Source organism: Hylaeus volcanicus, chromosome 5 (assembly GCF_026283585.1).
Source record: "Hylaeus volcanicus isolate JK05 chromosome 5, UHH_iyHylVolc1.0_haploid, whole genome shotgun sequence".
In the NCBI taxonomy this organism is placed as follows: Eukaryota; Metazoa; Arthropoda; class Insecta; order Hymenoptera; family Colletidae; genus Hylaeus; species Hylaeus volcanicus.
In genome coordinates this window covers 16,849,223-16,868,038 of record NC_071980.1, presented here as the reverse complement: position 1 = coordinate 16,868,038, position 18,816 = coordinate 16,849,223, and the positions used below count along the sequence as shown (strand labels likewise).

The 18,816-nt window shown below is 40.4% G+C and overlaps 1 protein-coding gene and 1 long non-coding RNA gene across 2 annotated transcripts in view; one reads left to right on the top strand and one right to left on the bottom strand.

Annotated features, from left to right (window-relative positions):
- The first annotated feature begins 2,116 nt into the window (after positions 1-2,116).
- LOC128876568 (mannosyl-oligosaccharide 1,2-alpha-mannosidase IA) overlaps positions 2,117-18,816 on the top strand; it is a 540,141-nt gene continuing 523,441 nt past the window's right edge. The window contains exons 1-2 of the mRNA XM_054123042.1: positions 2,117-2,635; positions 7,651-7,872. Of these exons, the coding sequence (XP_053979017.1) occupies positions 2,243-2,635; positions 7,651-7,872 (615 nt within the window). The 5' untranslated portion in view covers positions 2,117-2,242. The remainder of the gene's footprint in view (positions 2,636-7,650; positions 7,873-18,816) is intronic.
- LOC128876577 (uncharacterized) lies at positions 16,753-18,280 on the bottom strand. Its single transcript, XR_008457073.1, has 4 exons — positions 17,998-18,280; positions 17,354-17,603; positions 17,116-17,226; positions 16,753-17,030 (listed from the first exon to the last, which is right to left on the bottom strand). It is a non-coding gene; the product is annotated as an uncharacterized LOC128876577 (long non-coding RNA).

Below are 18,816 nucleotides of genomic sequence, written 5' to 3'. Positions count from 1 at the left end.
ACGCTGTTCCCTTTGAAAGTAAGAGCTTCGTGCTGATTGGCCAGGCTGCGACGTAGACGACATCTGGTGGCAACGATAGCGACTATTTCAAATGGCTACGGCAACGAGGACAACGAATCGCGTGTCCTTTTTCAATTACCTACTGGACGATTCTTGAATCTGGATTTTTCTGGACTCACGTCGTTGATTTTCCTGAATATTCCTTACAATCGTGTGTCAAGTTGTAGGATAGACAATAACGATTAGTTCTTGTTATTCTTTGCAAGTTCTTTTCAATATTATTCTCCCCGTACGTTAATCTTGTTCAACGTTTACGTACGTATAAAGTCTGAAAATGATCCCTTACAAATATTACTTTCAGGCTTCATGGAGTATGTACAATACATCATCCATTTTCATAGAATTACAGGAACGGTAAATAGTATTTATGTCTCAGATAAACAAAGTTAACTGTAAAATATTACGAAACCGATGTAAGAATTACATGAGCTTTACCACAAACTGTTAGACATTAATTTTATTGTAAAAATTCAATAGCTTTCGCTTACATTTCTTTACAGATGCAGAACAAAGGTAGAAAATAAGTTTCGTAAATCTTAACTTCACATGTGCATACAACAATCACTGTGCAATTTCATAAAATTTATTCTGTGCTTTCGTGACTAATAATTAATTAAGCGTTAGTATTGTGAAATTTACTTTCTGCTTGTGATTACGTATACAAATGTGTAAGGTGAAAAGCTAGTTTGTCAGAAATTCAAACGTAAACGTATTTCGCTGGTAATTTTCCATGACTGTGGGGATGGTTAACGGTTAGAAGGGTAAGGAAAGTTTGTTATTGGGGAGCTATTGGATACAGAGAATTCTAAGAACTGAACGCTTCGGTCGAGCATGTGTTTACAATAGCGGATTACGATATGGCCTGCAAGAGGATTAAGTTAACAACGTCGTATTTACGTCACTGATTTTCAGTGTTCGAAATTTCTCGACGTTTTTCTCACGTCACGTAATATTACAAACTTCCATTTGCTTGCCTGTAAGAAAGAAAAGAGTCACGGTTACAGTAATATGCAAGGAACTACGCACAATTTTTCTCGAATATTCGTATACTTTCAATCTACGAATATTTGTTAACATGATTGCGTCAAAATAACTCAATGGATTTCAATGAAGCTTTATATTTCAGTTTTACATTTTCATTGCAAGATTTCATATTTCTTTTGCTATACTCTCTTCTGTTGTATATAAAACGTAAAATTAACGTTTTCCTATTCTTTCTCATAAACAAAAACCATCAGTGTAGTCAGTGTAGTCAGTGTAATAAGTATTCGTACAGGAACCATTTATTATAAATGGGTTGCTGTATGAATACTTCTTACACTGACTGTATACTTTGTTAGGAAACCAAGTTTAATAAGTAAAACAATTGAAAGTAAAATGAAAGTTGAAATGTAATATTTGTGTCAATCATGTGTATATGCGTTTTTGTAATTTGTAAATATTTCTTTTGTTTAGCACAAGTGACAAAACTGGTCTGGAAAGTGGTCATCTGTTTATTCATCATCTGTTCCTCTGTCATCTGTTTCTCTGTCATCTATTCTGCTTTGAAAGAACTGGTATGTATTCAAAACTTATTCTTTGAAGACGTATGAAAAACGTTTAAACTAACAGTTTTTTGGACATAAGCAGTCTAATATATTTTTATAGAGAATGTCAAGTTGCATTAACTAATGCAGCAAAAAACATCCCATATAAAGAAACATTAATAACCTTCGTACGTCTTCTATGTGTTTATCTACAAAAAAATGTAGTAACATCAAAATGGGTCTCACACGAAACCATCCCAATTCTATCTGAGACATTTCTCAATATTCAAACCGAGGTGGAAATATTTGTCGGCCATTTTGTGTAACCTCTCTTCAAATCTGCAATACCTACCAATGGGCATTCCCGCGTTACGACCGAAGAAATCTTAATGGTAGGTTACCGACCAATGGCATTCCTCGAGTGGGTTCGTTGACGTAGTTCACGCGTAAGTCGCGGCCAGCTGATAGTCGCGCCCGTCGCGTCCAAGTGTCAAGTTCGTCGAGCAGGTGGTGCTCGCGTGCCACCGTGATTCGTAATGGCGTGCGACGGCTAGGAAAAGGGCAACAACGCGCACGAGTGCTCGGTGTTTTTCGTCTGTTCGTGTAAACGGGAAAGCGCGATAAGTGAAGCGAGTGGTGCGAACGTTATCGCGAAAATGACAACGTCGTCGAGCATCCTGCCATCGTATCAACGGTTCCCGAACGGTGCCCCGGCGCCTCTGTTCACGAGACGGTCGTTCCGTCCGCGTGAGAAGTACCTGATTCTCTTGGTGTTTTTGTCGTTCGGTGTCGTGTGTTTCGGTACGTTCTTCTTTTTGCCGGATTTCCGTTCGGGTACCAGCGGAGCGGCCGTGAACAGTGTTTACCGTGTGTACAAACACATGCAGAAAGCGGGACCGGAGTTGCTCATACCGGCGCCACCTCGTTTACAAGGGGTTCTTAAGGGGCCCTTCGAGGAGTCAGGATGGTATCCTCACGCCGTTCCACCAGGACACGAGGGTGTCGATCATCAGGACGTGCATGTCATCGAGGACAAGCTAAAGCTTCAGGTCCGCGCGAGTGTTGTCGTCTCGACGTAGCGCCTCTTTCGACTCTCGATACTCGACTATCGAATACCCCTGCCGTTCGAATTCGTGGCGCCCTGTCGCCTCGTGACGTTTTATACGTGTCAATTTCCTTTGACACCGATTCGATGTCTGATCGGGAAACAGTTTCCTCCTATCCGTTTCCTCGTCGTCCGTCTGGCCGCGCTCCAATTATTCAGCTGTGTTACACGCTTTCGCGACCTGTTTGTTTACATACGGCCATTGTGACGTGTCGCGGGGACACGTGTGCGCGCGTGTAACGCTCCAAAAGTTCACACGGTTCGTGAATCGTTGGATCAGTGGTTCTTTAATCTCTTTAAGCTCGGGCTAAAAAAAGATTTCTGACCCTTTCATTCCCAATATAGTCATATGGTTACACGGTCAATATTAGTGAACGAGATACAACTGTCATCTGAACCTTTGATCTATGCGTTGTGCTCCTTTTCATAGCAATTGTGGTAGCATATATTCTTACATACACTAGAAAACGTCTGTTTTATTACGAATAGTTACATACAAATTATTTAGGAAACCTTTGAATATTTTATAAAAGTTACTCCAAGTATCGTTTATTTGTAATTCAACGCGCACGAAAATATTTTCCTGACGGCGTTTAATCAATTGTGAATGCAAGGGTAAAAATCATTGCGTTAAATTCATTTGGTATGCCACGTTCTTTCGCGTGACACTTCCGTGCCGTTCAATGTAAATAACTGTAACTGTCATCGCCTGAACTGGCACGAGCTAGACGTCTATGGAATCGACAGGAATGTTCATCGACAGGAATGTCCCGTCGCGCTCGATTTCGTTGACTATCGATCGGTTCGATTGTATTTGATCGCTCGGTGATTCGCGTATCGTGTTTTGCACTTGGCTTCCTTTTTCGTTGGTTCGATCGTCGAGTAAATTGCGCGGGACGCCAGCGGCGTAACTAGGCAGGGCTGGCTCGGTGTGTGTGAAACACGTGGTCCTTTAAACTAAAGGAGCTCCAAATTTTTAACGAAATTAATTTTTGATTTTCGAATGAATATAAGTCCTGTATTAATAGAAACACGTGTGAAACACGTGGTCCTTTAAACTAAAAGAGCTCCAAATTTGTAACGAAATTAATTTTTGATTTTTGAATGAATATAAGTCCTGTATTAATAGAGAATATTAGAAACAATAGCCACTAATATTAGTCAATTTTGTATTGTTTTTGTAGACCATAGACGTCCTCGTCAATATAACCCCTGTAATACATAGTAAACATTGGAAAGTTCCGTACTTATCTGATACAAATACTATCTGATCTACTAAGTATTTGTTCAGAAATTATATCGATTACTTTTCTTGATAAATACCTCTTTAGTTTTAGCTAACGTTACACGAGTTTTAAAAAGTTTAATTTTTCTATTAAAAAGATCCCCTATGAATTCTGAATTCTATCGTGCTGGTCTTGGATTTGCAAGCTACGCAACTGCTGTAAATGCAAAAGAATGAAAGGTTCTACCTTTTAGCTTCTGTCTAGTTCTTCGAAGCGTTCTATCTACGTTCTACGTAACAGGGAATATTTATAGCACGGTCTGAGAAAGTCTGAGTTATTGCTCGTTCGATTGCGTTGCTCCGTGCGATTCACCGATCCTCTATACGGAAACGGCACAGAATCGTGACTCCGATTTAAAGAGGGAATTGTGTAAACGTGACTGCGTGAGCCTCGTTCGATCGGGATATCGAATTATCTAATTTTTCGCCCCACTGCTGCCCAATATCACGCTCGCGAGAACGAGTTTTATCAACGTTAATAGACTCTCGCCCTAAAATTTCAAAGCACAATTTCCGACGCAGCGACGCGACCCTCGTTCGAGACGCTTTCGTTTGTGTCGACATGTATAACGGGTGATCGACACGACTCGATCACTCTAATATTTTTCAGTACCAGTGGACAAAGTTGGGCCAAACCCTGGACTTGTTTCCTTCCTTCTTTGGAAAATGTTCTAAAAAGGAAACAAGACGAACTACTTCAGGTAATCGTAGTCAAGGATTTGCCTAACTCTGGTAGTGGACCATTTCAAATTTGTTTTCTTTTTGATACGCTGATTAGGAGAAGCTTAGGAACTCGTAGTAACATTTTGCGAGTCCATTTTTTGTTACAGTTATTATGGTCAACTTCATTTCTTTTTTTTTTTTTTAATAGAACGACCAGTTATTTTATGTCAGAATTTCAATACAGGCGAGATACAGCTATTTTAAAGAGATTCTAATAAACATTAGGATACTCTTCGTTATTTTTCATTCAAGATCTGATCGTAGTAACCAATATAATCTTGTTTTTTGTTCTCAAGTTCACGGCTAAATTCTCTTGTTCGAATAAAAGGAATTTTAGCAGACAATACTTTAATCTTGTTTATAGAACATGTTCTGTCTCTGCAATAGTTAATTCGCTCTCCTGTGTCCTTGACTTTGCGTCATTGGTATCGATACGATTAACGAGCAATTATTTAGAGTTCCCTATTCATTTCCGCATGAATTCCAGAGCGCATAAATGCTAGTTGACGTTATAAAAGCGATAGTAATAAGGCGATTCACGTGGACGGGAAGTTGAAGGTGTATCGTTTCATCAGCGACGTTAATTAACGATGACGAGCGGGAGATTCCAATCCAATTGATAAATTAGATAGTGTTCGCAGGTGAACTGCACCATTTTCACCTTTCGCCATGAAATAGCGGAATTTATCCTCGATTTGCATTCACTAGTTACGCCTGGTTCTCAGAAATTAAATGGAAATACATCCCTTTCGATGTTTTCGCGATGGATTCAATCATTTTTTCAAAACTCACTTTTTCCCTTTAAGCCGGATCGATCGTGGGATTCAGTTTGGATATCGTAGACTTCTCGTATCATGCCACGTGTACGTATAATAATGATGCAGCGCGGTGCAGTTCGTTTAATTGAATTAAATGTAGGTCAGTCGAGGGCGGATTTAAACACACGTAACTGTTCGTTAGGCGCTCGTATGGATCGTTTCAGATCTTCCTAACATTAAAATATTACACGTACTGGCATTGTCTTTATCTTTCTTTTCCACGTTTAAATTCTTGTATGTAACGATTCATATCTCTCACAGATTCAGTGAACTTCAGCTCACGCTTAATGAATCAAGGAACGCGAGTAACGGAACGTTGTAACGTGTAGTATCAACGTTATTAGGGTACTATAGTACCGTTCATACCACAAGCATATTGAATGAATAAGCATATATGTACAGGCTTGCGAAGATAAATAGTTTTCATTGAAGCTGTAATTACGCGATAGAGACAACTGCACACTCGATTTGTGAGTCAACCTTATCCATCAAGAGATCAAGTACTGATTACGTCTGCGCACTTCGCATCTCAGGAAGCGCATTACGTATTGCAATTAATCTTGTTAGGAACAGAATGCAATTACATAAAATGCATCGAGAAATGCGATTGTTACTGCAGGTAGTAGCCGTGGACAAATATGAAGTTGATTATTATTCGATAAAAATGTTATTAGTAGCGAACCAATCTAGGAATCAATCTATTTGTTTCACGCGTGTAGAATTATTCGCAACATACGCACTACTGATTAAATTTGCGCAGAGTTCCCCATTTTTTAACACAAAGCGATCGAACTTGTAAAGTTTAGCGAGAACTTGGCAAAACAGAAATCTGACCGCGTCGAGAGCAGAACCACTGGCTCAATAGGGCGCGAAAGCGTTTAATCGCGGCGCGAAACGAGATTAAAGGTGTCGGTCTGGCGACGTTTCTCTTTTCTTTCGCGTAATCTGGGTGGTCGACTCGAGAGTATCGCGGCTTTCTTCGAGCAAAGCGAAAGAAGCGCATTTCCGTCGTCTCGAGATTCCATTCGGACGGCGGTATTCAGATAAATACGCTGGCCTCTCGGCAAACCGAGGAAATTTGATTTTGCACAGAAGCGACCGACTGCATCTCGAGAATATTGTATTAACCATTTGCGACCCGCGAACTTTCTTCTTTGAGGCACTTTCGCGACGCTGGTTTCGAAAATTGAATGTGTTCCTTTTCTCACGGAGAATTCACGAATGTGAATTTTTATTTGTTCGTTGTGCAATATTTATCTTAATTCTTATTTGGCGAGGAACCGATAGACTGTTGCTTTATTTGGATGAGAACTTTGGCCATTTATGGTTTTGGACAGAAAATGAATATCGGACCGATGGGATGTTGTCAAAATTATTGTAACCATCGGAAGAAATGTCTCGATACGAATGGAGTCGTTTGTTGAATAAATGGGAATGTTAATGCATTGAAGAGATTGTGTCGCAAATTACTGACCTCTCCTTTCCCCGTTTCAATTTAACTGCTCGTTATCTATTTAACCCTCTAAAATACTTGCAATGGTATATCAACGTTACATTAAACACAAACTTCCAATTGTACTCAGGCTTGTGTGAGAAATTGTACAGTTAGTATAAATTGAAAATAGAATTAGAAAATGATAGATTTAATATTAAGATTTTAATAGACACAGTCAGTCCTATAAGTATTCGTAACCTCTACGTCTATTGAAGAAATTTGTCTAAATTAAGGTTTGATGGGATTAGGTTTCATGTTTCCAAATCAATGTTTCATTATTAATATGTACACGAATAAACTTTACACACGTATGCATTTATAATAAAAAATTTATTTGGAAACATGACGTCTATCATTTAATTTAGCTTTTTCAATGAACATTAAAGGTACGAATACTTATGGGACTGGCTGTAGATTTAATAAATGAAGATAATGAGTGTGACCTACGAGCACTTGGGATTGTAGAGGGTTAATTCGATGAAAATTGTGCCCATCTGCGGTCGCAAATGATTGATCGAGAGTTCCATAAAATCCTAAAATCGACGAGCTCGCGAGTAGTTAAATCGCGCGTAATTATCCGTGAATTATCGTCGTCCAACAATCTCGATCCGCGATACGATGTGGGCTCCGAATTTCAGGCAAAGATCGACGAGGCGTACGAGCAGCAGAAGACGTTGGAAAAACCGGAAGTGATAGGTGATTCGCGTGTGCGTGCGAGTAGTTCGTCCTCTTTGGTGGTTCACCGGAAGGACGATGTCCTGGAGACTGTGCCGCCCGCGCCAGCGGACAAGCTTCCTTTGACCGTTGGTGGAGAGGACAAGGACCCCGTCGCCAGGAAGCGAAGGGACAAGGTGAAAGAGGTGAGTCTTGAGCCTTCCTTTTCATTGTTACAAGTCCACAGAAGTGTTCGATTACGTTGTCCTCGATTGATCTATATCTTTATTGTTTCATAGCTTTATCATTTTCTGTAATACCCCTCTGCTCTAATTGGAGTGGGAAGATTTTGGACAACTGTGACAATTAACATTAAAACTACAGAGGTCAACCTTTTATACATACAATTATATCTCTGTGATTACATGGAGAACTGTTAGAACAATGGTTTCTAAAAATTGCAGTAAAAGCATTGATAGTAATGGAGTGACTTTAGAAAAAACTTTACAGTAAACACAATGCAGAGATGAGAACAGTGTGTACTCATCGATTATACTATAAAATTCTATATTATAGTCTATACTATATTGTGTAATCCTACAGTATGATCTAGAAGATTGTCACTAATCAGACTCGCTAGCCAACTTCTCATCTCAGCATAGTACATACGTCAAGTAGATCACCTTGGTAATTCCACCGTTAAAGTTTTGCCATTACACCGAAGCAATGATTTTTTATCGCACCCAAACTAGTACAGAAACTTTGTCACCGTTAACCCCTGATCTTATAAAACTTAAATCTCATTTAAACAAAGTTGGAACGTCAATATCAGTCTCCTAATTAAACCCGAAGTGTCTCACTATAATTTATAATATATCGAACGAGAAACTTGTGTAATATATTCGACGGAGGGATTTGTCGCGAAAATGATTTAAATCGATACAATTTTTCCTCGATAGAATACTGTGCGGAGTTTTCACTTTTTTTTTTCTCGTGCCTCGTTTGCAAAGCATCCTCGTCAGCTTAGAGCCCGCTAGAGATAGCCAGGGCGCGGTTTTGGTTTCCGTTTTCCAACTAAATTTCAACAGTTTCCGATTCCACGTCGACTCGGTTCCGTTGTTGCACCGGTTGCATTTGCGTATAAATGAGAATACAGTATGCACATTCATGGATATTCCGATTAATGGCGTTTCCAGCAGCCGCGAAACGGGGCGCAGTTTGGTAAATCAACGCAAAACGAACGACTGGGGTCCGATGTTATTTCGATTTTCACGTAATAAAAATGAAATCGCCGGAGAATCGCGGAACAAGATTCGCACGTTCGCGCAATGATCCATTGAATAAGCAGTAAAATGTTGCAGTTGAAACGAATTTTCATTTTCGCGGACGAATAATAATTCTTTCGCTGAAATGCGACAAATAAAATTAAAGATACACGCGGTATAACATGCACTGTTGTGGGTGACGAGATTTTCGTTGGGAATTACGAGGGAAAATCAAGTACACGATTCTCTCAACAATTAATCGATCGTGAACCAAACAAAATTTTCGTCACGCGTTACAAGTTATGGCTCAATCATTCTGTGTGCTCGGAGAAATCACTGAAGTCGTATTTGTGTAGTACATCTTATCGTTCCAAAAATAAAAGCACGATTCCATCGGTGACATTGAACACGCGTAGTAATTACAGAGGCTTGATTTTCGATTTATAGCAGTGATTCGTAACTTTTTAAGCTCATGTCGCAATTTAAATTCTCAGCTATATAAATGTTATTCTACTTTTGGAGATTTAATACAAAAAATTACTTCTTGGTTGCATGTACGTCCTCCATTTGATTAATTCTCAACCGGATCATTAGTTTTAGGATTTTCTTTTTTGAAATGGTTATTTATTTTATCGTCACATCAAACATTTATTATCATGTTATTTTCAAATGAATACTGTACTCGTGTTTGCATTCTTCCGCGCGTATTTTTCTAAATTTCCTCACCGTCGAACGGATGCAATTTAAATTTCGAATTTTGTTTCACCGCTTTCACGGTGAAATTTTTGACGATGATTTCACCTCGCGATATTCCCATTCACTGGTCGCGGGTATTCATCAAATTTACGAGCGTACGCTCATTTTCGTGGCTTATGAATGGTCCGGTGCGTCATTATCTATTTATCAGTCTATTAAACGCTTCGTGCCGTTTCGGGATAAGCGGTCCACCCGTCGATTTTTCGCGCTCTGATATCGCAGCGTGTCATCGATCCGTAAATTGTGATCAGCTTCGCGCTGGTATGTACTTTTTTCGAACCGCACGTCCCAACGTTTGTATCCATTTCTCGAAATTGTTGGCGCGTTTCCAATTTATCCAATTCATTAGCTATTCCACATAGGCGACGGGAAAAAGTGTTTCTTTTTTTTTTATTGCGTTTTAAAGTTGACCATTGCACTGGTTCGTCGCACGAATAAATTCGGAAGTAGTTATTATTTATTTCATTGTGATGTTTATAGTGCTTTGAGAGACATAGGGAAAAAAAGATCTAAATTAATCTTACACGAATAAAAAATAAATTTCAGTAACAGAAATACAACAATTACAAATGAATTTTGTTTCCTCTAATCACGCCGAAGAACAAATTTAATTTTTTACATATAAGAGCATTGAAACGCCTAAGAATTATTAATTATATTCGAGAGATTGAATAAAATCTCTTGAACCAAATTTTCTAAATTTAATACACATGCTTGTACAATCATATATTATACGTTGTTTAAAAATATCTGATCGCGAGACTTTGATGTAAATTTGCATCTGTCCAGTGAAATACGATGCATTTAAAATTCGTGTATCGTTAAACAATTTTTTTCATAATAAATTGCATCCGTGCCGTACGCGCACTTTCACTCTAACCGACGCGAGGAGAAAACATATACTTTTCGGGCGTTTAACGACGCGATTCGTCTGCGTGATTTCGCTCTAATCGGCATCTTTACGCTCGCCATTAAATTTAATAGGCTCTATAATCGCTAATGCGAATCCACGGGCGCATTTAGCTTTGTTCCTTCTATCTCTGATTGCAGTCGCTTGTTCATCGCTGGGCGGATTGTTGTGCACGCGGTAACATGCAGCTGACCGTGTGCAAGTGCATCTGTAATCACGCAGGAATTCCCATGACAGCGCTTTCATAATTGACGGAACGTTTGACAATCAACCGAGAACGTTTTTGCGAATTCGAGGTATCGACGTGCAGTCGGAGAAACATTCTGATCTGGAACATTGGATGTTAGGACAGTTTCGAGAATTTCTTAGGAGAAAACAAATACGTTTATGAATAGAAAATTTTGTAGACATATTTGTACGTGATTCAAGTAGCTACGTGAATTTTTTCGTGTACATATTTATAGTTTTGTAGGAGATGGACGAAGCTGTGCAAGTAGTTGTAGAAAATGGTGTTTTATTCTGATCTTAAAATAAATGCAAAAACAATGCACATTTATAAAAGTATAACGAAGGGTCATGATAAGGGTATCTACATCTAAAATATTACTATTTTAAAATATTTTCACGAAGGATTTAGGGCGTCTACTTTCAAGCTCAGCAATTCCACGAATATGCGAAATTATTCTTGAAATAACAAAACGGAATGCTCCCTTAAATTCTGCATCGTCAAAGACCGTCCAAATATTTCCCATTGTGACAAACGTGTCAGATGGTCCGCGTAAAAACGTTTCGCAACTTTCTCGAAACTTTTATTCCGACGAAAGCAGAGGGCCAAGAAAAATTTTTCCAGGAAACGTAACTTTTTTCGCGACGCTTGAAAGAAACCTGGGTGTTTTCATTTTACCTTCGAGGAGATTAAACTTTTTACGCGCAGAAGTTTTCCCAAGGACCTCGGTGTCTCGCAATTCCTGCGCCGGGCGACATTTTAGGGGATTACAATTTTTTAGCGAAGCCCAAAAATCGAAGTTTACGCCACTTTCACGGGGAACTTTTTTAACGGGTTTCTTAACGCCTTTTCTTTAAAGAAAGTTTTGCGAAAATGGCGCGGGACCGTATTTATCAACTGTGGGGGCCAGTTAAGGCGCGAATTATCGTTAGACTGTGGATTTTATGCATTTATGGCGTGGAGTAACGTGGAAAAAATACAAAAACTGTACATACTGTATGTTGAATGCAATCTGTGAATATAATCTATGAATATAAACGTTTTGCCTAAGTGGACATACCTTTTGGTTATGTTTAGCGTGTATTTGTCATATTGGCTTGTATTATGAATGCACAAAATTCGTGCTATAATTATCATTGTTGTTTTGGGAAATATTCCCTACATTAGTTGGGTTTACTTGTTACTTTTATATTGTCTTTTATTTATATCGAATTGAACATGGATGATTACTATCATTACATGCACTGATTACAACTATAGATTACAACTATAAATTGTCTTGAAACTGGCCATCAAATGGCACCGTTTATGTTAATACCTTGTAGCTCATATATTCTTAACTCTTTGATGTCCTATGTCAAGTGAAACTCGACAGAACTGAAATCAGAAAATCTGGACTGAAAAGGATTAAAAAGTGTCCATCACAGATCTAATAGCTATACAATGATCCTGCACACAACAGTTGCTGCGTCGAAAAGACGAGAAATAGGTGCAGAGGTAGCCGAGGATTCAGCAGCGACGCGCGATCCATTCTGTAAGAGTCATTCGTTTGGCAACCATTGTGGAAAGCTGCAGTAGCGCAACCATGCCAGTTTCCATTCCGACATCCCGCTGCAACGGCAGCGGGAATCCTCCGTAGAGACATATCCGGCTTTCGGAACAGATGAGTCGGCGTCCATTGCAGTTTAATCGGTTACATGTAAACTGCGGGATCGGATCCATCGGGCGCGTCGGTTCCGTTTCCCATTTCGATGTTCCGTTTCCGCCGGCCGGAATTAAACGGGCCTCGTGAAAACTTTATGACGCTAATCATGCGCGTATTCTAATCGCCAGCTACCAATTGAAACGGACGTTCACGTCGCGTTTTAACGCCGGTGATCGATGAACCGCTGCCAGGGGAGAGGCTATCGGGCTGAGTAATTGAAAATGGGGTTTGAAGGGTCGGATCACGTTGAAATCGAAAACGGATGATACAGGGGATCAGGGTACAGGGCTCTTTTCGACATTACTGCGTGACGCATACGAGACTGCAACGAATTGCAATTGGTTGATCGTTTTGAACGTTGGGGAATGCGACTAATTCTCTTTTTTATATTTATTGGGGGAATTTATCGTTTGAGCTGTTATTAGCGACGCGTTAGGTGCCGAAAGTTATCGTTGAACATTATTGGAAGCGGAGGTTGTAGTATCTAGTCCTGTTGGGAAATAAAAAAAGGATTCTGCAGGAAGTTTTATTATTGGTCATGATATATTTCATTTGCTCCTTCTTTTCATTAAGGGACTAAGAAAATTAATTCCAAAAGTAAGATAATAATGACAATAAAACTGGATAGGATTCGTGAATTTGGCGACGTTAAAAAATGAAATACTACGATAAATGTTAAATTATTCAATCATCTTTCTTATTCTTTTTTGCTATTTTTTTCCTTCCCAATTCGATATAAATCACCTATTTTGCCTTGCACTCAAAGATGACCGTTTAAGTTACCTAGAAAACGTTCGTGCGAGGTATCGAAAATTTATTTAGCCAACCTACACATGGTTTCAGCCTCAATTGCAAATACAGACAAGCAGAGTTACTGCCAATTTGATTTATTCCGCAAATTGCTCAAGTCGATACAACGGGATCTCGTTCAACCAGCTTTCGTACGTTTCTCTTTGAACACCCACGAGTGTTAATTGTTGATGCATTCATTTTTAGCAGAAGTATAAAGTTGTTTCTCCCTCGCCTGTAGTTTGAAACTCTTCGGAAGCAACACGCCTGTGTTAGCACGAAAGATCCATAGGCCGAACGAGGAGCGGCTGTTAAATTCACACGTACTTTCCCCAGTGGGCTCGTCAATTCGCGTTAATGTTTTTATTGCGGGTAAAGGGTATCGCCAGCCCACGCACGCCTGCGTAAATATGCATTCTCCGACATGATCGACAAATCAATTTGGCTCTTCACCTTGCACGAGGTGCGTTTACTTCCAGTCGTAAAATAAGAAGACCGCGAGACTTGCTCGATCGTAATATGTTGAAATATATTAGAAACGTATTTTTTTATTTTGGTTTATATTCACATCCAAGGGGTGAAAACTTCCCTCAAAGTTTGTGAGAAATCCACAAATCTAAAAATATATAAAGCATCAACAATAGCGTACATGTTCAAAAGATTATACATACTTTCATTTAACCCTTTCAGACCTGAATTATTTTTTTTTTGAATTTAAGTAATTTAATTTTTATGGTTAACTTGGATTAAAATTAGTATGGAAAAAATAAGAAAAATCCTCATAGTGTAATTTTCGAGGAAAACTGGCTTCCCTTCATGTGCACGAATACATAAGAACATTTGTTCCAATCGATAGTGCGGTAATTTTTAAATTTTGTGTCATCGATTGTGGACGCCGGGTCTGAAAGGGTTAAATCTCAAGTCTTCATCAGAATCAATGAAAATATGAATTAGCATAAACATCCGCATTCTAGTAATCATTAATCAAAGAAACAACAAATACGACTCGACTCTAGAATCTTTCTCAAAATGCACTCTTCATAAATCCTTATCACAAGTAGATAGGAGTGACAGCGCACATGCAATTGCAGCGAGAGGTCGTCGTATATTCTATCCAGTGGTCGAGATGTTCCTAAATAGTTCGGTCGGTGTAATATGCCGCTTGTCGTGCATGCAACCGGTGAACGGCTCCTCGCTCTTCGCTTGAAATTAGATTGCACTCACGTTACCCGCGGCAAAAGTTCACGGCACCGTGCGGTTTAACGGTTCCGCCGTGTTCCCTGGCTAGGTCAGGCATACGCGGTGCATGCTCCCGCCTATGTCGGAATCGAGTTTGCGTGCCACGCATCGCGAGTATCCTCTCGCCAGCGTGTTTCGAGTTATTCGGCCTCGATTCGAATCTGGCCCAGTCAAGCGGCACGCGACTCTTCGATACGCCAAATTTAATCGTCTATTCGAAAGAAATTTCCACGCCGCTAATTATCAAACCCTGCCTCTGAATTCGAGGGTTCTGGGGATATCGAGCATGTTTGGTGAAAACACAAGGGGTAAGACTGAGGACTAAAGAAAGACGCAGAAATTTATGGTGAAACTTGGACGATATTATAAGAGGAAATGGACAAAAAAGTCTGGTGGCAATAAGAGAATCTTTCAAAGAAAGAAACAAGGATCTCTAATATAGGATAATGCACCCTAAATAAATAAATAAGTAATTAACACATTGAGTGAAATTATTCTGTAGGAGATTAAGAATGTTCGATACTGTTTCTTGTAATAGTTGAAGCTTCTATGTGCAAAAGTCTTTAATATTTGCATGTTGGATTCTTTTTGATGCATTACCTGAAAAATGTAATAGTACCTGCTGACCAAAACGTGGATTGTCTAAACCAATGCACATGATTATGGATGTTGATCATTTTCTAAAAAGTATACTTGTTCTCCTAACATGTCTTGAAAATGTTGTTGATGAAAACTCACGACGAACAACAAACAGGCTTGATTACTCATTACAACCCAAAAAACCAAGTCTTCAATCGATTCTCTCTTCGTCCTCATAGGTTATTCGCGAATCCCAAACCTAATGGATCTACCAGTCCCCAATCACTCGATGCAATACGCATCGTCGCGAAGTTCCAGGGAACATCGAGCCGCGCTAATGACGCACTTTAGGCGGTCGCGGTTCGCGTTTTCTCGTTAATACGAAGAAACCTGCGAAATCCCGCGTCACGGAACGTGTTTCCGACGATTACGCAATAGTCGATTCGCACCAGCCCTCCGTTTTCCAGAATTATTACCATCTCGTGCCTTAACTACGCCCTTTTGCCACTTCTCGTGCGAGGCTCGCGCCCGCGCTCCTATAATGAAGGGCAGTCACGGCACCGTGGCGTTACGGGTCGAGCACTCGTTTCAACTTTCACTTCGAAAACTCTGTACGGGGTGCAGAGGCTCGCTTTTCGCCGGAAGCACGCTGGAAACGCGTCGAAATCACGCCACTTGTTTGCCAAAATAACGGTTTTGTACAGAAAATGCTTCGATGTGTTGAAGCTAAGGCGTGAATGTTCGAGGATGTTTAGATAGGGACGATGCGGACTTTTGTTGAGGTGGAAACTACAGATTAGAGAGTCAAAGGCAACCGAAGGCACATGTGCTTGCGTGCGCCAACGTTCGCCAAGGTTCCAGCATTTTCCATCGGTTGCCTTGGCTCCTTGGTCTATGGACTGTCTAATAACTTCACACTGTATCGCTGTTTATAGAAAACGACCCATTTACTGCCTTCAATTCGTACACTCCTTTATTTACTGCAATTGATCGAATGCTGCGACTTTCGTGCCAAATATCTTCCACTATTAGCCGTACGGGGTCGATAACAATATTTTTTCATCGTGAAAACGAGCTCCGGAGAAAAAATTCCGTCGAAGACTGCGTAAAGCCCGGTTTTACCAGGTGTTCAATTTTTATTGGATCAGCGTCGCGATGAATCTCGTTCGTAGCCGCGTATCCGTAAAAATTTATCACCGACGATATCACGTCGATGTAAGAACGGGACCATGAAGGCGATTTTAATGCCTCCTATGGCGGTCTTCAGGCCGGCTATGACGCGGTGGCGGTAAAACACACGTAAACACGCGCGTACACCCGATATCGACTCGCCGTACGACTACCGGCGCCGTATCGCTTCTACGTGTGCGGAACACGGAATGGAGACGTTTTATTGGACGTTATCCGGGGTCGTTTGTAATCATTTCGCGGGATCGGCGCCGCACCGCGTGGACTTGAAAAATGGAAGACTCGACAGGACGGATCGGGGACGGAAGGGGGTAACAGGGACGCGGGGGTGGGAACACGACGGGATAAAATGCATCTACGCGGGACGTTGGCTCCGCACTCTATTCAGATTTTCGTGGTCGGAGTAAATCGTCGAACTGCGAGGTCGGATCTCCGCCTTCTGTCGTATTCGAGCAAAAAGGAAAAAAAACGTCTGTCGATTCTTTCCATCGTGATGTAGGAGGTTGTAACTTGGATAAAATGCGTGGAACGGGGTGAATTTCTTTTCTGAATTAATACTTTATATAATAGGAGCCTGTTTATAGGATTTTCAGGTACAGTAATTAACGACGGAGACTTATTAACTGTATCGGTGGTTGTCTGCTTACGTAGTTCGAGGAAATGGATTAGGGTCTTGAAATTTGAAAATCCTCTTCCAAGGTGTTTAACTGTTTTAAATAGTCCAGTAGATAAATTTTTAAGAGAGCTTGGTAATAGATAATTGGTCTGTTTCAATAATTATTCATTCCTTACCCCAGTATCTTATCAAAGAGAAACTTCAAAAGTCAGAGTTCGTTTTTATTGATTCAGTTTAGTTCCGCATAAAAATCTCGACCAGTGTCATTAAAGTGGATCAGGGAGTTCCTGAAACGTTAACGAAGATACGTAAACTCCGCTTTTATTCTAATGTATGGAAAGCTTCGCGGATCGTAAGTCGTTCATAAATATTCGGAATAATAATTGTATACGAACTTGAAGCGCCATTTATTACCATTTTTCCTTTGTCCCAAAGCGAAACCCATTATTTAAGGATTTCAAAACCCTTTGTTTCTACGGCATCCTTTTGGGATTAAATGTTTTTGTATACGGTGTGTGTCTCGAAACTGGGACGGGCTATAACTCTCCTACAAACGGAGATAAAAGAAATTGCCAGAGGACGGTTGAATAGCTTCTTCTCTGCAGCATGATAAGCGCAGTGTGCGGTTCCATTACCTTTGAAATGAAGCTGAGCATACGGTTTGCTGGAATCAAATGCAACACAAACATTTTTCACACTAATGTGTTATATTTCTTCTTTTAAGACCTTGGATACTTATAATAACAGTTTAAGTGCTGATCCAGGCAAAACAAACTCATCCATGAGAAAAGTCATATACAGTCAGACCCATAAGTATTTGTACTCTCTATATCTATTGCAGAAATTTGTCTAAATTAAATGATAGGTTTGATCATTTGAATTAGACAAACTTCTTCGATGAACATAGAAAGTAAGAATATTTATGGGACAGACTGTAAACAAGTCCGGTGTACAGTTTAACTACTTTTAAAATGAAATTAAGCACACGTTTAGAGATGAATCAGATATGTTGAACATACTTTATACTAAATAATATATTTTTTCTTCTAAAAGCATACCTCCACTAGCAGTGTTAATTCAAACAGTACAAACTCATCCACGAGAACAATCACATACGATCAATCTAGTGTATGAACGCGACACTTCTTCCTATCAGTTCAAATACGCTCAGCGTCGACGAGGATAGGTTATCGGTATTCCCAGTAAAAACGTCCGAACACTCCAGAGTCTCGATCGAAGTAGCTATCGATATTTTCCAGCCTTCGGGCAACCCAAAGCGGCGCGACAGTTGCGCAAGTTTCGCTCTTTCGTTTATGTCGTCGTTCCCTCCTCTATAAAGTTAGGTAGCGTCGATAAATCCGCAAACAAAAGTGGATTATGACCGTTCCGGCGCGGCTTTCGTTCGCACCTTTTATCGCAGTGCGAATGGACCCGTGCACGGGCGCTATGGGCGCGCAGATAGCGCATGTACGAAGTGCATCGCATGAATTTGAATATCGAGCGTTCCACGGGCCGAGTTATTACGTCCAACGTTCCCCCTGTTCCTCTGTTCCTTTTGAGCGCCACCGCGAGCGGATGCCAGCTCGTAGGCGTGTTTCAACCACCGCCATCGTCGCCACCCCCTCGACATATCCCCTACCTTTGTTTTTCGCTTTTTAATATTCCGCTTTCGTTCGATCGCTGCCTTTTTGTCCGTGCTGTCGGCGACGGACAAACAATCGGCAGGAAGTAAACAGGCGACAGGCCGAAAGAACGAAAAATTTCGCGTCGCTCGACCGGAATTTCCTATTAACGAGGCGCATTCGCGTTTCAATAACTCCCAGACTACGGACGATTATTCCAGTGACGCGACAAAACGTGCGGTGCCCCTTAATCGG